Source organism: Lontra canadensis, unplaced genomic scaffold, assembly GCF_010015895.1.
Source record: "Lontra canadensis isolate GAN:19392208 unplaced genomic scaffold, GSC_riverotter_1.0 scaffold51, whole genome shotgun sequence".
Lineage (NCBI taxonomy): Eukaryota > Metazoa > Chordata > Mammalia > Carnivora > Mustelidae > Lontra > Lontra canadensis.
This window is the reverse complement of record NW_022631045.1, coordinates 13,391,120-13,411,476: the sequence shown is the minus strand read 5'-3', so window position 1 is coordinate 13,411,476 and position 20,357 is coordinate 13,391,120. Positions and strand designations below refer to the sequence as shown.

The 20,357-nt window shown below is 45.5% G+C and overlaps 1 protein-coding gene across 1 annotated transcript in view; it reads right to left on the bottom strand.

The window, feature by feature from the left end:
- Window positions 1–20,357, bottom strand: part of FAM124A (family with sequence similarity 124 member A) — a 38,149-nt gene that overhangs the window by 6,933 nt on the left and 10,859 nt on the right. Inside the window, exon 3 of the mRNA XM_032873889.1 lies at window positions 3,926–4,659. Within this exon, the coding sequence (XP_032729780.1) occupies window positions 3,926–4,659 (734 nt within the window). The remainder of the gene's footprint in view (window positions 1–3,925; window positions 4,660–20,357) is intronic.

Sequence of the window (20,357 nt, the reverse complement as noted above, 5' to 3'; positions counted from 1 at the left end):
GGCGGGGGGACCGCAAATCATTTCTTAAGGAGAACTTTGGCTCTGCCCATGGCATTCTCATGGCAGGTCTCTAAAGGAGGCAGGTAGCCTTCCACTGAGGCTTGTGCCCTTATCAGGTTCCTGGGAGCTCTCTAAGAAGATGTCAGCACACAGCTCAGATTGGCTGAGGTGCAGGACCTCTGACCCTGCTTGACCGGCTACATGGTACAGATGTACGATAGGCACTTGGCTGGGAATAGGAAAGCCAAGCTCACGGTTACTCACTATGTACCAAAGCCTGCCTAAGAGAAACAAATCTGGAGAGGTCATCTGAAGATGCATCCCTCCCTCTGGGACTGAGCCAAGTCCCCAGGAGTGGTGGGGACAACTTTGTTGTGCCCACCCTTTCTCTGTGCAGTGGTTTTTCTGCACTACGCTTGGCCAGGCACCTTGGCCCACTCTGCGGCTCCATGTAAGAAAGAGGTTTGTGAGGGCCTGGTGCAGTTATTCTAGGGGTACTGCTGAAGGTGGGCTGTTGTGTGTGGGTGTGCTGTCCACTGTGGACACGGGAAGGTGGGGGGCACTGCTCCCAAGACTCAGAACAAGGAGTACTTGTGTGTCTTAAACATGGCGTATTTGTACCTCATGGACTCTAAATCCTATTGCTGATGATTTTATGCTTTGTTTCTCCTGCTAGAGAACTTTAAGTCAAATATGGGGACTACTTCTGGAAGAATGTTGTCCAACAGAACTTTCTGTGATGATGGAAATTTTCTGTATCTGTGCTATCCAATATGGTAGTCACTAGCCACATGTGGCTTAGTAAGACAGAGAAAATGTCTTTTGTATTTAGTAAGACAGAGAAACTGAATTTTGCATTTTAATTAATTCAAATTTTAAATTTAAATGGCCACATGTGGCTAGTGGCTACCCATCAGCTCTAGACTCGATATGGGAAATGTGTGTGTTTTGGATGTCACCTTTGGTTTTTCCGACTTCCCTATCAATATATTCCATCTTCTTCAAGTCCCTTTGCTGTGTAATTATTTTTATTAATCTTGTCAGCTACCTTAAATCTTTTTAAAATGTGAGATCTACTTGTAAATATGAAAAAAATAACATACACACATTCCCAATTTCTTTGACTAGGTACCTCTTCTCCCTTTTGTGCAAAATAGAGTAATTAATATGTTCATTCAAGGGAAGGGCGTCACAGGAGTTGGGGAGAGACCCTTTCTTCTGTTTTTCTGTTCTGTTTTTTCAGCTGGGTGTTGCTTACACAAATGTTCAGTTTGTAAAAATTCATTGAGTTGTTTACTTATATGTACTTTTCCATATATTATTTATACTATTCTTCAATAAACAGTAAAGGGAAACATATAAAGAGAAGGTGTTGTGTCCAAAATACAATGTTAGTTTAGCTCCGGGGGATATGGAAAGATTCACAGAACATGGACCATGACTCCAGAAAGCTGTACTTCAGCATCACTGAGCACTAGTGCAAATGTCTATGATGCATTTTTCCAGAGGGATCTCGGGCAGCTTCTGATGCTAGCAACTCCCCACCCTCATCTTCCCTGCCTTTTCCCCCTGGATCAGGCAGTAGGAAGAAAGGAGGAGGAGGAGTTTCAGGAGGGGGAAGTCTTTCTTTCCCTCTTATCAGATCTTAGTCAGAAACATTCCAAATTCTTATAAAAGGTTGAGTAGCCCCCAGAAAAAAACCCTTTCATCTTTTGTCTTCCAGAGGAATTAAATCAGAGGAAGAGGCTCTGGAATATGGAACATTGATGGGGCAGGATGAGGAAAGAAAACTCAATCTGTATTTTAAGCAAGCCAACTAAAAACTACCCAACCAAGATTTGTGGCAGCATACAACTCCACCCAAGTGAACAAGAGCATTTATATTAAGAGTTATCATTGAAACGATAACTTGGGAAACATGTACTGCTAAGGACAATGTGGATAAAAGGCATTCTCTCAAGGGGTCCCTCTCCATGACGTAAAGATCTTAATTCTGCTAAAGACTGAGACATAAATTTTTATGTAGAAGTAAGTTAAAGAGCCAGGCAGCTGCTTATTTCATGCCAGAACAGAAGGCTGCTCTCTGCAGTGATTCAGTCCCAGTAACCTGTAAATGGCCATCATCAAGAATTATGAGGGGGCCATTAGTCATTTCTGTCCACATTAATTTACCTCCTCGATATATTACTATATTGAACAAAGGCCTGCATTCCTGAGACTGAAGATACAAATCTTTTTTCTTCCTCTTTTCACACTTCGATGCTCAAACTTCAAAAGCCTCCACCTGTACAGATTTTATAATCATTTAAATGTGTGAATCTTCTTTGAAATATCCTTTCAGTGGTTCCCTTTGAGCACGGTCCAGGCCAAGCCTTTATACTTCGTTCTTTCACTTACGCGATTACAGGCATCGAGCAAAAAAGTGTTCTAATTACTGCAAAAAAGGAAGAAGTCCCTTCAAAACAATCACGTTCATTTTGGTCTTTGAGTATAAACAAAACCCTTCCGTTTACTTTTACTTTATCAACTGCACTATATTTTGCATACGGCATTGGCCGCCTTCAAACACTGAAGAATTTTGTTCTCACATTTCAAAAGAGATTACAGAGCAGATGCAAGCTAGCATTCAGTTCACTGAATAATAAAGCGATACTTAGTTTCTTATCTGTATAGTTCAAAGGAAAATCAGAAAATAACTTGAGTCCTATAAACAGTAAACGTCTCAGAGGTGACCTTTCTGACTTGAGCAAAGTGGCCTGGCTGTAGTTTTAAACAGGTTTCTGACATGTGCCAAATTCTCACTTCATTTTATGACATGTGGATTACAGTTCTGATGTTTGATGTCAAAGTCAAGAAAACTAGGAAGCTTTACTTGTGACTTAAGTAATTGCGATCAGCACCTTTCAAGATAATGGCCCCTGATGCACTAACAACTTCTCCTTCCAGGTAGACAAATGGGAAAATGGAGATGCCTGAGCCAGAGGTTTTTCAGAAAAATAAAGTCCTATATGCTTGGAACTGATTTACATGTCAGTTCCAGAAAGCCTGGGTGTAGAAAGCATTTATCAGGCCGGGCCAGGTGTAGGGCATTCTTAAGTCTACGTGCTGCATTTTGAATTCTCGAGTATAGTAATCAATGATCCTAAAAGAGGGTCAAGGAACCACTGGGAGGACAGGAGGAGAAAGGGGTCCAACCACAGAGGAACAGGACAGTCTATAGCATCCATTCCCTTAAGAAGCATTCAATCACCCCTTCCCAAGCTTACTGAAATCAAGAGCTCCAAAGGCATAGGTTACTTCTTCAAATATTTATGAGAAAGTAATTTTTTAAGTGATCACTGGATTTTGACAACCTATTTACTGCCTTGCAGTAGAAGGGTGGATGGGGAGACGGTGGGGAGGCACAAGAGGAGACATCTATCTTCTCTCAATATAGTTTACAGTTTTCAAAGAGCTGGGTTTTCCTGAGGGCCCTTTGGGGAAGTGAAGGATACACTGGTAAAAACTCCCTAAGTGTGAGGGAGTAGATCCAGGAATCTGAAATAACAAGGTCCCGGGGATGTAAGCACATCTGAAATCCCCAGGGGCCACACGAGTGAGCGTTTAGTGGCGGCTCAAACAGCAGGTGAAGAGGCACGCAGAGGAACTGGCAGTTGCTGGCTGAGGCTCACAGCCAAGGCAGCCAAGTGAAAACAACCAAGGCAAAGAGCCTCCTCTTCTGTTTCGGCAGTGTAGGGACACCTTGCCTTTGTCTAAGAGCCACTCAGGGGGCCACCAATCCCTCCTTTTTCCTAACTCATTGCTCTTTACTAGGTACTGGGGTACCGGCGGTTTCTGGCAGTGCCACTTATTTCTCTGTCCTCTCCCCACGCCCCAACAGGCGCAGACACACAGACTGCCCCGGCCCCCAGCCCCGGCCAGGTACCTGCAGAAGGATCTTGTTCCCGTCGAGGTCCTCCGTCTGCCAGCGCCCCTCACTGATGGGGCTGCAGGGTTTGGGCAAGAGAGGCACGAGCTCACCGATGTCCTTGACCCGGAACTCCAGCACCGAGGAGTCGGTGGGGATGGGGGTCTGGTCACAGGGCAGTCTTTTCAGGGAGAACTGGATGTCCACATCCAGATTGGAGAAGATGGGGAAGATGCAGAAGTCCGTCTTCCTCTGGCTGGGGCTGCGCCGGAGGATCAGCTCGTAGAACTTGAGGATGTCCGCGTAGTTGTCATGGCGACAGTAGATGGTGAAGCGCACGATTTCCTTGCCGTAGTGCACCGGCCGGATGGCCCACAGCGGGGTCCCGGGCGCCAGCATGAAGAAGTCCTGGCTGCAGGGCAGGTAGGGCAGGAACCGGCCGGGCACGCGCTCCGTGTGGTGGTGGCGCCAGGGCGGCCGCTGCAGCGCGCGGTGCAGCTGCAGGATCTGCTCCTCGCCGTACTCCTCCTGGAGGAAGAGAACTACCGCCAGCGCTGGCTGCGCCACCTTCCAGGACTTCCGCCGCCGCCGCGACACCCCCCTTTCCGACACCCGGAACAGCTGCAGGTCCGGGTGGATCCAGGCCAGGACCTTGTCGATGGCCTCCTGCAAGGGCTGCGATTCCCCCGGGTCTGCGATGATGTGGATGCTAACCAGGAAAGGGTCCTGCGCCTCCTCCACGGACAGCTCACCTGGGGGCACCACAAGAAACACAAGCGAACGGTGACCATGTCACTAAAAGGGTCCTGTGATGACACACACCGCGGCGACAGGAAGAGAAGCTAAGGGCTAACTGAACTGCGTCTGTGATCATTAGGATTTTCAGATCCCATGTTCGCCCCCCAAAACCCTGGCCGCCCAAAGACTAGAGAAGTATTTATTTAATACTTCCCGAAGCACCTTCAGCGCCTTACCCCATAAATGATCCCTCTTCCACAGCACTCATTGGATTTGCTTGTTTCAATTGGCTTCTCTTGTTCATTCACCCCACAAACATTTATGGAATCCTTTCTTCACGCCTCACGCCAGGGGCTGTGCCAGGCACTACTTGGCTACACTATCTCAGAGGGTGAACGGTTTGCTGGTCACACTGGCGTATTTCTAATTCAGAAATACTCAGCAGAGTATCTCAGACAACCTGATAAGGTTTTCTTTTAAAAGATGGCTCTGTTTGCATCTTTACAGGCTTTATGACTCATCCAAGGGAAATTAAGAAATCTTTAAGTCTTTGTGACTTGGGGGGTTAGATTCATCTAGAATGTAGATCTGTCATCACACACATGCCTCACAAAGTCCACTAGGGTACCAGGTAGAAGTCAATCATGCAGTCAATAGCGTTTGAAGAAGTGTGATGTGATCTTAGGAATAATAACCTACATCAATTTACAAGATGAGAAGTAATTTTCCTCTAGCTTTGCAAGACATGCCAAATAGGCTTGCAGGTATATTTTATCACATGCATCTGTGATAACATAATTTCTATTTTGTTGGCTCAAAACCTGTCTGAATTTTCAACCCAACTCTGTTAACTTATTTCACTTGGGAATAGTTAATTCAGTTTGTTGTTGCCTTTCTTATTTACTCATTTATTTACACATTTGTTGAGCAATCAGTATGTACCAGGCACTGGAAAAACAAGGAAGCTGATATCATTGAGGATTATGGCAATCTGTTTATGGAGACTCTGGTGTGAATAGCGTGCTCCTCTAGAATTGTGCAGTGTACAACCTGCACACCCACAGCAGTAGCCCTGTGAAGAACCATAAGCCACAAATAACTCTATAAACAGTCATTAAAAAAATTAACATTCAATCTGATACGTGCCTATAGGAAATATAGTAGAGTAGCATTTTAGGTAGGGGTTAGATTCTAAAATTACCCTGTTGTAAAAATTATCTAGAGACAGTATCACCACTGAAAGTCTCTTGAATTTCCAATATAGTACTGAACATCGTACTTGCAGCGAGACAACACAGCCAGATAGGTGTTCCTCTGGCTGTACACCGGATGAAACTGCAGGCTTACTGCATGGCTTATGTTACAGAAGAATAGTCTTGTACCAGTAAGGCCCAGACCACCACTCAGCAGGCTGTGCCTTTCACCCTGCAAGAGACTTCCGAAACATAAGGATGACCAAGGTAACAACAAAGTCAAGTCTCAGTACTTCCATGATCATGGATTAGAATGGTGGGTAACATTGTTCAAGGCCCCTGTGGCTGAGCATGTGGTCTTGAATTTGTACGAGTTAAATATAAGCATGATGTGGGGCGCCTGGGTGGCTCAGTGGGTTAAAGCCTCTGCCTTCGGCTCAGGTCATGATCCCAGGGTCCTGGGATTGAGCCCCGCATCGGGCTCTCTGCTCAGCAGGAAGCCTGCTTTCTCCTCTCTCTCTGCCTGCCTCTCTGCCTACTTGTGATCTCTGTCTGTCAAATAAATAAATAAAATCTAAAAAAAAAAAAATATATATATATATATATAAGCATGATGTAATTCCAATTTACTATCGCAGGGCAAAGGAAGGAGCAATGTTTCCTCCAGAGTGCTTCTGGGGAGGTTTCCTGGAGGAGGCACCATGTGAACTGGGCCTTGAAGGGTAAACAAATCTTGCTCATAATAACCTCAAATGTGGGGGAGATCACTGCAGGAAGAGGGAAGATGGTTAATGAAGGCACAGAACTGTGCAAAAAAACAAGCACATTTGGAAGGGGGTGGTGAGTAATTCTGAAACATGGCAACAGATGCAGTGGGAAAAATGGACTAGTGCCAAGTTATACAGGGCTTCAGCTCAATTTGGTAGTGATAAGGGGCAGTGGAAAGTTTTAATAAAGGGATGTGGGGAGCTAGACAGGCGGAGGCAAAGTAAGAAGTCAGAAGATGAGTAAACAGTCTAGACAGATCACAAGGACTTGGCCCTGGAGGAAACTGCATTATGGGCTCTTGTTCTTTATCTTGCCCTGTCTCCTTGCTCTCTGCCATATTTATAGTTCCTCCCATTAATGGATGAAGTGCATTTCCCCACCCTTGGACTTTGGACACCCTTGATCATATGCCTAACTATGGCCAACAGAAAGACACAGTGGTGATGTGTGTTTGGGCCTGCCTTCTTGTGCTTCTGATGTGTCCATGAGAAGCTAGCCAGAAATCAAGAGGTGCCAGAAGGCAGGAGGAGATCTACATGGATCCCAGCCACCCGAGGTAAGCCCAGCCTGTATCGGCCGATCTCAGACACCCACAGAGACATCATAAATGCTACCTAGCTGTCCCTGGTCTAGATCACCTGGCCCAAGACCTGTGAGAAGTAAGGAATGACTGTTGTTCTATGCCACTGTTTGGGGGTGGTTGTTATACAGCAATACTTACGGGTGCAGGAGGAGTCAGTGAGTATACAGAAGAGGCACAGATTTGCAGGCTATTAAGGAGGCACAGGCCACTGGCCTTGGAGCCCACAGGCTGGGGCGGGGAGCAGGAAAAGGAGAGGAGTGATGTTTCTGGTTGGATCCTGATGCTTAAGGAAGAGATACAAAATAGAGGAAGAAGAACAGATTTGTGGGTAAAGATAAGGGGTTCCACTTTGGCCTCGCCATGTTGGCTTGAGATGGTGGATTGACTTCCAGGAGGGATGTCCTGTTAGCAATGAGACCTGTGCACTGTTGAGCTCATGGGCTGAATTTTAAGGATGGATCAGTTACCTTCAGATTGTATTCTTGCTCTTCTGTGGTTCTCTAATACATGTGTGCCCCCAATGTATACTTATATCCAATATAAATTTGGAATCAGTGGAAATTCATCATGATGGCTTAAAAAACAACCAGAATTCCTAGACTCTTGTGGTCCTTCTCTTTGTTTGCTCTTCTGCTCATCTGACTACATTCTGTTTCGTTGAACATTAGCGCCATTATCAGCAGAAGTGCAGTGGAAAGAAAAACAGTGACAAGGCAAACCAGTGCAATTTTCCACCAGTCAGTAACTCCAGGAAAGGTAGAAGAAAGTACCACAATCAAATAAAAGGCGTATTTCACTTTTTCACGGTGGCCTGATCTCCCAACAGTGGGGACATGTGACATTGCTGAACATTACTGAAAGCTCAGTATAAATGGAAAGAAGTAAAACGGCCTTGAAAGATTTGGAGGATGAGGAAATTTCCTTGAGAAAGTTATGGATGATTTCTGTGAGAGAAAAAAAGGACATACGGAGTTGAAAGAATGTTTAGGAAAAGACATTGTCAGAGCAGCGAGGCAGTCCTGTTAAGACCCTGCACCCGCTCTTCAGGGGGTGTGCGTGGCTGCGAACACAGAGACACGTTAGCTGACCAGTGCATGGTGTTCAATGTGGCCTGGCACTTACTCCATGTTCTGTGTATATGAACTCACTGAATCCTTAGAAAAATCCTAGAAAGGGGACGAGATGCTATTTTTGTTCCCATTTTAGAGAGCAGAAAATTGAGGCACAGAGAGGCGAAGCAATCTGCCACGGTCACACGGCGCGTGTGTGCACGATCACGATGGCTCTGCAGAGACGTGTGCTTACCCTCTCCGCTGTATTCATTTCCCAGCAGAATGAACGGCCGCCCTGCCCCATCATTTCTGGCCATGCTGATATTCCCTCACCCTCCTCTACTGCTTCTCCGCCACCAGCCAATAGCTCCCTGTCTCGGACACCCATTTACAGCTCTTTCGTCTGGCTCTGGGTGTCTGAGGAAGAATAACCCGGAAACCGCCTCCCCACGGCACACGTCCAGCTCCGTCTATCTGAGCATGCTGCCTGCTTGTGCTCGTGCTTGCAGACAAGCGAAAAGGCCTGGGTGGGGAGGGGCCCCTGTGGAGGTAGCTTCTGCGTCACCAAGACGGAGTTGTCAGGGTGCTCCGTGCCAAGACCCCTCTATCAACCACACAAAGGTTTCCCAGAGAGCAGTACAGAGGCTATGCAGAAGCCTATGCGGGTGAGTGAATGTCACCACTTTGCAGAAAGGCAGGATGCCCAGCCTCGGGGCAGGGTGGGGACACAGAGAAAGGCCTCTGACCAAGTGCCTGCTCGCCTGGGCAGCTTGGAATGGAGCCAAGAGAAAGCAAGGAAGGGAGATGAAGACCTGACCCCCGAGCTCTGTTTGCATGCGTGAACCAGGGCATGCATGAACTCAGGTAACTCAGTCCAACCCTGAGAAGGAGGAGGAGAATGGGTGGTGGCGTTAATACACTCTGGCCATCGCCAACATGCGCCCACTGCACAAGGCCCTAAAATAAAGAACCACAGCATGCAGCTCCAAACTGGCACTGGGTGCTGGGGTTATACATGCCCCAAAGAAAATGGGCCTCCTGGAACTACACAGGAAACCAAGTATTTGAGGGAAGGAGAGAAAATGTGAATAATTCATTGTCATGGAAAGCCTCTCCGCCTCCCTGGAGAAGCAGAGACACCGTGACTGTGGGATATGTACTGTCCTTATCATATCCATTACACGTCTTCTCGAAGGACCTCAGAGAGCACCTGTTCACTTGGGGCAAGACACAGACCAAAAACCAACTGGGCAGCAGACAGACTTCCCCAGGGCTGGTTGGGAGAGGGGAGCTGATCACAAATTCACAAGTAGTAACAAAGCTCTCAAGACTACTTTGTGCTGCCTGAGAAGAGAAGGAAGATTCTTTCCCAGGGGATTAGAGACAATTAGATTTTTCCTTTGATAGTATGAAACAAAAACCAACTTCAAGGAAAGCACTGCTCCAGTCAGGCCTTCCGTGAGACAGGTGTACTGGGAACCTGGATATTGGTTACATTTCTCCCCAACGTGTCAGCTCTCCTGTATATCCCTTTTGTGGTCTCTTAAGTTTTAAAGAAGACGATTTAGACACGAATAATCACGTGTTAAGCTCTTATTATTTGCCAGAGGACTGTCCTAAGAGCTTGACAGATATAACCTCATTTTATTTAAAACAACACTGGGATAGAGGTGTATCTGCCCCCCTGTTGCAGGGGAAATGTTACCAGATCTGACAAGGGCCATGCAGCTAGAGGAGAGTAGGGTCTCTGCTGCGCGCACCAGTGTGCCTGTGTCTTCTCTGCCCTCTAGCCCGCCATCTTCGGTTTGTGTGACTGGGCTCTGACACTGCGGCTTAGCTCCTTCAGGCCGTGTGGGCAGGAGAGTCTGCTGTGAGTGGAGGACTCCACTCACAGTTGGGGCAGTTTCTGGCAACCGCTGAGCAGCAGGGACACCCTAAGCTTCTGTCTGGTGAAGGTGTGGGTGGGGACTGAGGTGTTTCTGCCTGTGGACAGATGTCCCAATATCAGACCTCCCACTCGGCGGTCTCAAAGCTGCCTGAGCTGGGACTCCTCACCGCCGTTCTCTGCACCCCGGGGCTTCACACCAGCCCTCCTGTGCAGTCTCCCACTGCCTGGTTCCTGCCAGGCTGGATCTCCTCCCAGAACTGGCAAACTAGTGCATGTCCCCAAAGCATTTGCTTCCCAGCAGCAGGTACGTCTACTTGAAAGTCCAGATCTCTCATTCCAAACAGAGTGCCTGGCCAAGTCTTCAGATGCAACAAGTCCAGAGACATCTTTCCGGAAGTTCTGGGCAATGGTTGATGTCTCTGTCATTTTATCCACAATGTATCAGAGACAATTTGCAATTCAACCGCAATCATTTATTTGATCAAGCAGTGTTTATTGAACACCTACTGTGTGCTGGGCACCGTAGGATACAGTGGGAAATAAGAGAATCTCTGTGTTATTAGAACTTAGAATCTAGTAGGGGGAGTCAGAGCATGAGCAAATATGTTAAATGAAGTCAGGTAACTCAGGGCAAGACAATTCATTGAATAAAGCCGATTGAATGTGCTAAATCATGAGATTTTCAAGGCAGCAGCCACAACCATTAACCATCAGCTGAATAAGCTGCTATGTACCAGTGCCACCATAAGCCCCCAGGAGGCTAAGAGAGTCAGACGGAGGGTACCTCCAGCCGCCACAGGTGCTTGGTTTAGGGAATCTGGCCCTAGATCTTGGCTTGAGATTCTCCAACCACAGGCATGAGGCTGAATAAACTCCTTATTTGCATTTCTAAAGCCCCGCTCTAGGGCACTGAACAATTCAGGGGCTTGGCTCCTTGGTCTGGTCAAGCGGACCCTCCTGACCGAGCAGCAGAACACCCAGGTGAAGTGTGGCTTGGGTATGCTGCAAAGACACGCCAGGCGCGGGCTGCCACTGTGAAGAAAAATTAGGTCAGCGGGCAGGAGGCAAAGAGGCTCCGGAGTGGCAAACATAAGCCCCACTGCATTGTGAAGTGTCACAAAAGGGCCAGCCTCCCCCCGTTAAGCTGCCCGGTCTTCCCAGAATGCCTGAAGTAAATGCTTTCCGAGAGGGGCTTCCAAATTCCTTCTCCGGAGAGTCTATTCATCCAGAGTGTAATGAATAACCTGCCTTCATCCCTTTTTTTAAGCAGCTTTTCAAAAAAAAAAAAAACCTAGTTTCTTGAACCTCTGAACTAATGAAAAAATTGAAGCGATCCCCTTTTCCCCTGCACACCCGTAAGATAAGATTTCAGACTTTCTCAATTCCTAGTAATTTTGATTTTGACAAGGCTTTCCGTTGAGTTGCAAGTCTGGGCTGTAAAATGGCAAGGCTGGTCCCAGTGCCAGCCCCGGTGCAAGTCACAAGTAGATGCAGGGTGGGCCTGGTGAGATTCTGATGGCAGCAAGGTGACAGGCAGAGTTTTAAACGCAGGGGATCCAAACGGCACTCATAATAACGCTTCTCCTCTCTCAGCCTGAGTCCCCAGTGCTTTCTCGTCATTGAAGAATGGAATACAGGCTGACGTGGTTTAGCCAAAACCTCTATTTTCATTTGGCAGAGGAAGACAGTGTGGGATCTTTCTGATCCTTAGGCCTCTTCCAGCTCTAACTATGGTATTTTAACTGCTCACCCCATTCTCACCATCTGTTGCAGAAACAATGTCAGGGATCTGGATGTGTGATACCAACACGCTCTTGAGCTCATCTGAAACCAGGACACTATTGAGAAAGAAATCATAGAGAAAGGAAGGTAGATTCTTGAGATACCCTGCATTTTTTTTCCCCACTTGAAAATGGGACATTCATTTTATTTTGTATGTCTTCCTAAGTTTCATTCTGAAACAAACCTGTAGGTGGGAAGAGGAGGGGGAAGCCAAGGCCAGCCACTAGCCAGAGAGTAATGACAAAGACATTATGAATTCTGACACAGCTTGACATAAATTCTGGAAGGGGGCCAGAAGGTTTATATGTAATTAGAAGGTATAAAGCAGCTAGAAACACTTAAAATATCTAGCGTAGTTATCTAAGCCCTCAGGACTATAATGATTCTGAAAGTTTATGAGAAGGTAACTAAGGTCTGATGAATGCCAAAGTCCAATGCCTAATAGTGTAAGAATAAGAACTTTTAGAAAGTTGAAGGGCTCAAAGTGACAGAAGAGATGCTAGCATTTCACCCAGAATCCTTTCTTCTGCTAAGTAATTTCCATGCATTCTCTACCACTTCATATATATCTTGTCGTTTTCATCAGTAGCAAAGCCACGTCAGGACTTGAGTAAAATTCTACAGATTTAGAGATGAGGCAGCAGGGCGTGCAAACAATAAGATTAGTATATTCATTGTGTTTTGAGATGTAAAATATATTGATCAAAACAAAACAGACAAAAGAGGAGGATGGTAACCAAAAGCTATCCCAAGGATTTGTTCGTCAGTGAACCCCAGACCTCTAATACCACTAGAGCTGGGTGCAGGAATCCTTCCAATTACAGTAATTAAGTTTCGTTTTACAAAGGGATTTATTCTGGCAGGATGCTGAGAAATCAAACAACAATTAGCTATTACAACTGTTCTGGGGAAAAGCGTTCCATACATCCTTCTAAAATACATTCTGAATGCCACAGTAGAAAAACCAATGCTGAGATCTGGTGCTGGCTTTGCTCAGGATCAAACTAGCAATGTAGGAAATGAAGCATAGAGACTCTTTTTGTGGCTGAAAATTTGATAAAATATTCAAATTCTTGACCAGTCTGAATAGGACACTGACACGTTCCTAGTCCCTTGTTTCTGTTTCCTTAGAAATGATGTAACTTACAGCCCTTGGAAGAACAAGCTAATTGCACAGGACTAGAAAATTAGAGGTGGCAGAGGCATTTAGTCCAGCCTCCTCATGTCACAGATGAGGTCATCGACTGTGACTCAATGGCAGATCTAGAAAGAGAACAAACATCTCCCAAATTCACCCATTTGGGCTCTCCCTTACCTCTCAAGCACCTCTTGCTAAAAGCCCCAAGGACTGCAAAGCAGGAGACATGGTTCCTCCCAGAGCTCACAACCTAACTGAGGGAGCAAGGTGTTCACACAGGAGAAATGTAAGAAAAACCTAAAGTGGGAGACATGTTCTAAATGACATAGCAGATGAATTTCAGAGACGATAGCCAAAGTTCCCCTTTGCCACAAATTTTCTGACTGTTTTGTGGCCCTTCACTTATAGAGTCTGGGCTATTCATTGCTTCATGGAAGGTGGAGGCAGATCGATCCACTAATCAAGTTTCATGTCTTGAAATAGTTAAATTCATGTCTATGTTTCAGATCGTGGCAGAGAGAAGAGTCTTGAAGAGCAAGGCTCTCTATTGCAAGGGCTGGGGTTCCGGAGACAGAAAAGGCTTTCTGAGCTAAGGAAAGCTAAAAGCTTAAAACAGAGGACTTGCCCCACGAATCGCAGCACAGAAGAACGTGTGATGCTGTGGGATGGTCCTTCCAGCTCAGGAGATGCCACGTTTTGGCTTCTGGTGGAAGGAAGAAGACTGGGAGGGACCTGACCAAAGTCTAAATGCCAGAAGGTTTCCAAGAAAGGGTGATGTGCCAACACTTCTGGGCTCAGCGCCGCAGGGTTGTGGGTCCCAGAGCAGAACACACCTGTGCCTTCACTTTTAGGTGTGAGGCCGGCTCAGGAGTGATGTTGCACTTGACTATAAATACAGCAGTTCTACTGCTACGCCTGAGCATGGGACTGTGAAAATTCCCACAAATTCGCTCTGGTTATCTGTGATCCTACATTGTGAGGCTGCATGTGAGGCTACACACATTGTGGCCTCACTGTGCTCCAGTGTGAGGTGGTGAAACAGTAAAACTGAATCACGGAGGAAGCCCAGCTCTCTCTGTAAGGGACAAAGGGAAGACTTCTCACAACTGCTCTTGTTCCAAAGGACAGAGGAGACTTCCAGGAGCAGGCTGCACAGCTAGAGGCACTAACAATACCGACAATAATGTCTGAAGATGCCAGGTGACATAAGAACACAGGGGGAGTAGAGCAGGTAGAATATTCCTTCCCTTCCATAACCAATATTGCACAAAAGAGAAGTTTGATCGACATGGTAGAAGGAAAGAAGGTTTACAAGGAAGGAAGGAAGGAAGGAAGACAGGAAGGAAGGTAGGCAGGAAGGCAGGCAGGCTGGCTGGCAGGATCCTCTCTGCTTCTCTAATCAATTCTGAATATTGCAACCTTTAGTGGGTACGACCTGGCTCTTTGTACAATATTCCCCAAATACTTCCAACTTGTTACCTCATCAGAAGTTAATGGCAACACTGCTGATGTTGAATAAAGATAGAGGTTGTCCACCAGAATGGGAAATACTTTCCATAAAGCCTACACAGAGTACTGATAGCTTTTGCTGGTTGGTACCGCTCGTTGCCTGAGGTTATGTTTGGAGTGTAACTGATACCATACTTTTCATGACAAACAAACACAGAACTTCAAGTTGTGGGTTTCTAAAACGTGAGAGTCTCCCGTTTGTCACCTACTCTTCAGAGAACTTTTGCCCACTGTTACTTTGTGTGTGTGTGTGTGTGTGTGTGTGTATCCACCCATATTGTTTTTCACTCACAAAAATCACCAGTTTTATGAGACCTGGTGCTCTCATCCATGCAGTGGGAGAGTGAAATGGTACCTCTAGAGAATGACTTGGCAGGAAGCATCAGAAATTTTAAAAAGTAAACAACCCGTTTTACCTCACAATTCCACTTAAAAGAATTTACCCTAAGGAAATAATGAAGGATACACACACAAGGACTTGGCATAAAAATAATTCAGGCAATTCTGTTTGTAATTGTAAAAAAGTGACTATAAACTATAGTACCAACAACAGGGCACTAGTGGATATACAGAAATGCAATGAAATACTGTATATTCAAACTATTATAGTTTATTGATATCAAAGAAGTTCACATACGGTTAATTAGAAAATGGGACAATAAGACTATACAATACTATTTTTGCTAATAATACATATCTATAGTAATGCAGATGCTCAGAAAAAAATCGATTAAGGCAGACACCAAATTAAGACAACTGGTTGTTTCTAGATGGCAGGAATCTGAGCTTTCTTCTTTTGGCTAATCATTATTTTCCGATTTTTTTGACAATGACTGTATTATTTGAGTAATAATAACTATTTTAAAATTGGGAAAAACACCAAGCACGTCAGGAATGGGGGATGGAAGCTATTCACTTGTGTTCCTTCCCTTGGTGGTTTGGGGGTCAAGGGAGTGTCCCCATGACCCTGGTAGACCAGCTGTCCCTGACATGTCATATTAACGTCTCAGGATGGTTGTGAGAAGTCTTCCTTCATTTTTCTTTCATATCCTGAACAGAAATCGGCACTCTCTATGTAGTTGAAATCACACAATTAAAACTTATCTTTGGAGCCAGTAGGACTATATCATATTTTTGGGGGAATGGATGCCAGTGGAACAGCATCAAAGGAGTTGACTATGTGGTATATTGTCTTCACCCTTTGATTTCCTGATGTGTATCTTTGGTTATTGCTTTTTTCTTATCAACTGCCAAATACCAATATTGCTCAGCCTTTCAGGTTCCTGTGCAGAGGATTTTGGCCATACAGAACCCACACTGTCAAATAACTGTCTAAGTTCACTAGCTTTTAGCTCATTCATCTCGGGCTTCATTTACTACTCTGTGATCTTACAGATAAGGCTGCTGCCTGCGTCTCAAAAAAACACTTCCAAACCCATACCTCTAGCTTGCCTGGTAAAGGACAAATTCTGTTTTCAAATAAACCACTCAGTAGAGGAACACAATTTTCTTCTTTTAAATGACCAATAATTCATAATTTAAATATTTTTCAAGTGAAATTTTTTCTCATCTAGATGTGATGCAAATCCGAGGGCCTACAGATTATGTCCTTAAAAATTAGAATCTTAAAGAAATGTGGATAGACCATATCTACTAGGGATTTAAGAGCAATCTTGCTGACTGGGGAGAGGAGCTAGATTAGTGTTCCTCAACATTTCAGTACAAACAACTCACATGACTCAGGAGGTCTGGGGTGGGGCCTGGAATTCTGCATTTCTAACAAGCTCCAGGGTGAGGCTGATGGAGTGCTCTGTAGATCATACTCTGAGCAGCAAGTTTTCCAGTTTGGTGATTTATGTGCTCTGCCAGGCCAAGAATACCTTCTCTGGGCAGCTGACAAAATGCAAAGTAGACCCCACACTGTGCCAGCTGGTATTCTGTGGCTCTCAGGCTGTGGCTAAGCCTCTACCTGACTGGCTTTAAGACCCAGACTTGCAAAAAATGACAAACCCACACCTGTGGCCTTTTCATTAGAGTTACCTACAAGCTACATGCTACATGGCTCCAGCTTGAGGAGGAAAGCCCAGGAGCATAATGAGCATCTCAAACCTGAAGCCATACTTGCCACAGTAAGCTTCAATGGTTGAGGGCATGGGAAGAGCCACCAGCACCAAGGCCCTTTCTCCAATAGTCAGGGTAAGCAGGAGTAAAGCCAGTGCATTCCAAGGAGGAGGGCAGAAGTCTGGAGGGTTTTTTCCCACATGGCGACTGGAGCAGCAGCTCTACAAGGTGCAGGTATACCAGATGCCTATTGCCAGGGAGTATGATAGGGACTTCTGAGTAAAAGCTTTAATCCTATAGTTACTGTGGAAGGGAGGGCCACAGAGGAAGACAAAATGGACAAGGAAGTCAGACTGATCCTTCCACGTGCAAAGCATCTTAATCATTTCTGGTTGGTCTCCGCAGCCATGGCCACATATCGAGGCCACCGTGGTTCAACAGAAGGCCACTCGTAGAGAGCCTACCTAAGGCAGCAGATTCATTCTAGCTGTGCAGCAGGTCACCCTGAATCTTTTTTGAGAGAAGCTCTGCACATGAACAGGACCGTTGTGCCAGAACATGCTTAAACATACTAAAAATGGAAATCGTTCTTATCTGGGGTTCCTTTGCTGGACGCAGCAAAGTTAAGTGCTCCTGGCTCAATGGAGTGACCAAGTAGAGATTCAAAACCCTGATTTTCCTCCACTTGGAAATCAGAGTTTCCCCTAGGCTTGGATTTGTTTTATGCCAACTGTTTGGTCTATGAAAGTAAATCAAGTATGTTTAGTATCACTAATGAGCCCTCTGCACGCCGGGGAAGTAGGAAATGGGTGTCAGTAGTGACAGGCCTGAACTGGGCTACTTAAGGTTTGTCCAATCTCCCTCACAAACCGTATTACCATCCACAACTAACTTTGCCTAAAAGGCTGAACTCTAAATTAGAGAAAACTGGTGATGTTTCTTGTGAAGTTTTAATTGCAAAAGGAGTGGGAAGCTGGGGATGGATAGGTGGGTGTTTTGGTCCTTTTGCAAACCTGCATCCATTGCCAACTACATACTGGTCACAGAATTATACACATGCAATGGCTAAATTGTTTTCTGTAAGGGTTAATGAACAGATCCAGGTTTTGCCTAGATCTTATGACATAAGACCCTAAAAGAACATTTACTCTGAAAATCATAATGGGGAAAGTATTGTGCACAGAAGAAAAAAAAAAAGACTATGAAATTTACAAACAGATCAATGTTAAATTAGCTACTACCACCTCTTCCAAGATATTGACCTACCTTATTTGGACAAGTGGCCTTAAAATGTCAATCTGTCAGTAAGTTATCTCCTTTCCCAAAAACAGAAAGAAAATAATGACTATTTCACTATCCCATCTGAATTTAGCTCTTGGATCTACAGACAAGGGTCATTTTTATTTAAACGTTCCCCCTCAGCGATGAGTTCTACGGAATGCGGTCATGTCTTTTCGATGGGTTGCTTTCAAAGCGTCTTACCTTTGTTTATTAATTACATAATAATTAATAAGCTCACAAGGAGCTTACCTTTCCTTCCACACCGAGGGGAGGCACAGATGTGGCTAAAGACAAAATTCAAAACATACAATGCTTTGATACCCTAAAACTTCAAGGAAATGAGACTGTGGAGAAATGAAGGGGAGAAGATGGCATTTATGTGGAAAGATATACCTGAGACAAGGCAGGCTTGGGGAGGGATGAGAGGTCGTCCCACACAGCAGTAAGGCAGGACCCGCCAACTCCTGTGGTGGCTCAAGACCAGTCACAAGGGCTTGCAATTAACTAAGACACCTGACTTTCCTATTTGAAAAACACCTGCAATTCACTTGGCCTCTTTCTCTCAAGAAGAGAACATGTCCAAGGTCCCCCAGCATCAGCTGGGCCTGGTCAGGGCTGCCCTCAAGGGCAGGTCAGAGACATGGCAGGCCCGAGAAAGTGGAGGGGACAGAACTCCACTGGCCCTACAGCCTGGCCCAAGCAGCAAGGAGAATGCAGGCAGGACTTGGGGAAGCTACCCGAGTCACTGGAAGGACAGAGCAGGAAGCTAGGAAAAGCAAGCCAGGGAAGCAATAGGAGGGCAGGAATCTGAGGCCTGGGTGGGTGGGAAAATAGATTCTATGACTTCTACCCACCCGGGAGGTGTCCCTGTTTTGCACAGCTTGGTATGTGGTCCTGGGCTTGAATCAGTAGAACACACCGGTCATGGCCATTTCTCCATAATTTCAGATATGGGGAATTCCTCAGGGCATTGCCAAGGGCCCCTGTATCACTGTGACTCACTTTGATTATCTGCATTTCAAAAAGTACGAAGGGGCACAAAACTGCAAGGCATCCCCGCTGCCACTGGCCATCTGTAAGGGCCAGGTAGAGAGTTAATGACTGTACTGGGTTTTGAGGAGGCACAGTTTTGAGGCACAAATTAGGAGGGCAAATAGAGGAACAGTATCCAATAAAGAGAACTAGTTAATTCTTTGACCTGCCTCCTACTGGCATTATCTTGGGGATAGAGATCCTCAAGAAATATGACACTGTCCTAAAAATATCATTTTTCAGCTCCCAGGATCTTCTAAGAGAAATTCTCCAGGTATGATTATAATCTTCATTTGAATGAGAATATTCAATCATGCATGAGGGGAATTTATCATCACGTGGCACACTTGATCTTCTTCCCCTTGACATGATTACTGCTTTTCTTTGATCCTGTTTATAAAATTTCTCCTTTTTATTTAAATCACTTAAGAATGCAAATTGTACATATTGCCTTGATGATCTTCTACCCAGGTTTCTGGAAAAACCACCTAAAATTCCGAGAGTATAAATTAAATTCATCTTTCTTAGGAAATATTATGATTTATTGAGATCTGAGTGTTAACAGTGTGTTTAGCTCTGCAGGAAACATAAGAGGAAAGCCTGTCAGCCCTGTCAATCTCAAAAAGGCAAAGGGACCCATGGCAAGTACAAAAAAATTTTACCCAAATTTACGTTTACCCAATTTATAGAACAAAACCATCCATTAAATAAGCCCCCTCAGCCACTTCCCCTAGAGTTGAAAGTGACATCAAACACAACCAATGGGAATGTGATTCTGGGACCCAGGAGGTCGAGGAAAAATAGAATGCCCAAGGACCACCATGGCCTCCCAGACTCCATACCAGGACTAGGACCTAGGGGACCTAACTCCTACACCTCAACTCTTGTACTTTCTCTAGGTGATGACCTTCCTTCTTCTCCCATCAGGGGTGGGCAGCATGAGGAAGCAGTCCCTGCATTCTCAGGGAAAAGAAACCTAAAGAGCAGCTCTTGCTTGGGGAGAAAGCTTTCCTGTCAGCTCTAGCAGTGATGAACTCCAGCTGTGGACAGACTCCAACCCTGGCTCAACCCAAGGAAGTGTTTACGGCCCCGTGAACTCAGGCACAAACGGGTAAAAGAGCATCATGGGAATGCTGAACAGGAATCACTAGTAGACAGAAAAATCCATTTCCTAACAGCGAATAGATAGGACCAATGCTAAGATGCCAACCAGGAAGCATTCAGAAACAAGCCATTCAGAGAGGGGTGGGGGGGGGGATGACAATGAGAGGCGGGAGCTGCTCACAGGACCCACAAGAAGAAGGAACTAGGACCAGTCAGCTCCGTGGGTTCCTGCTGGTCACATAGTGGGTGCTGGCACAGCTGGGTTGTGACAAGGAGAGTGACCCTGGAACAGCCTTATTCAGGATGGAGAGAAAGCTTCTT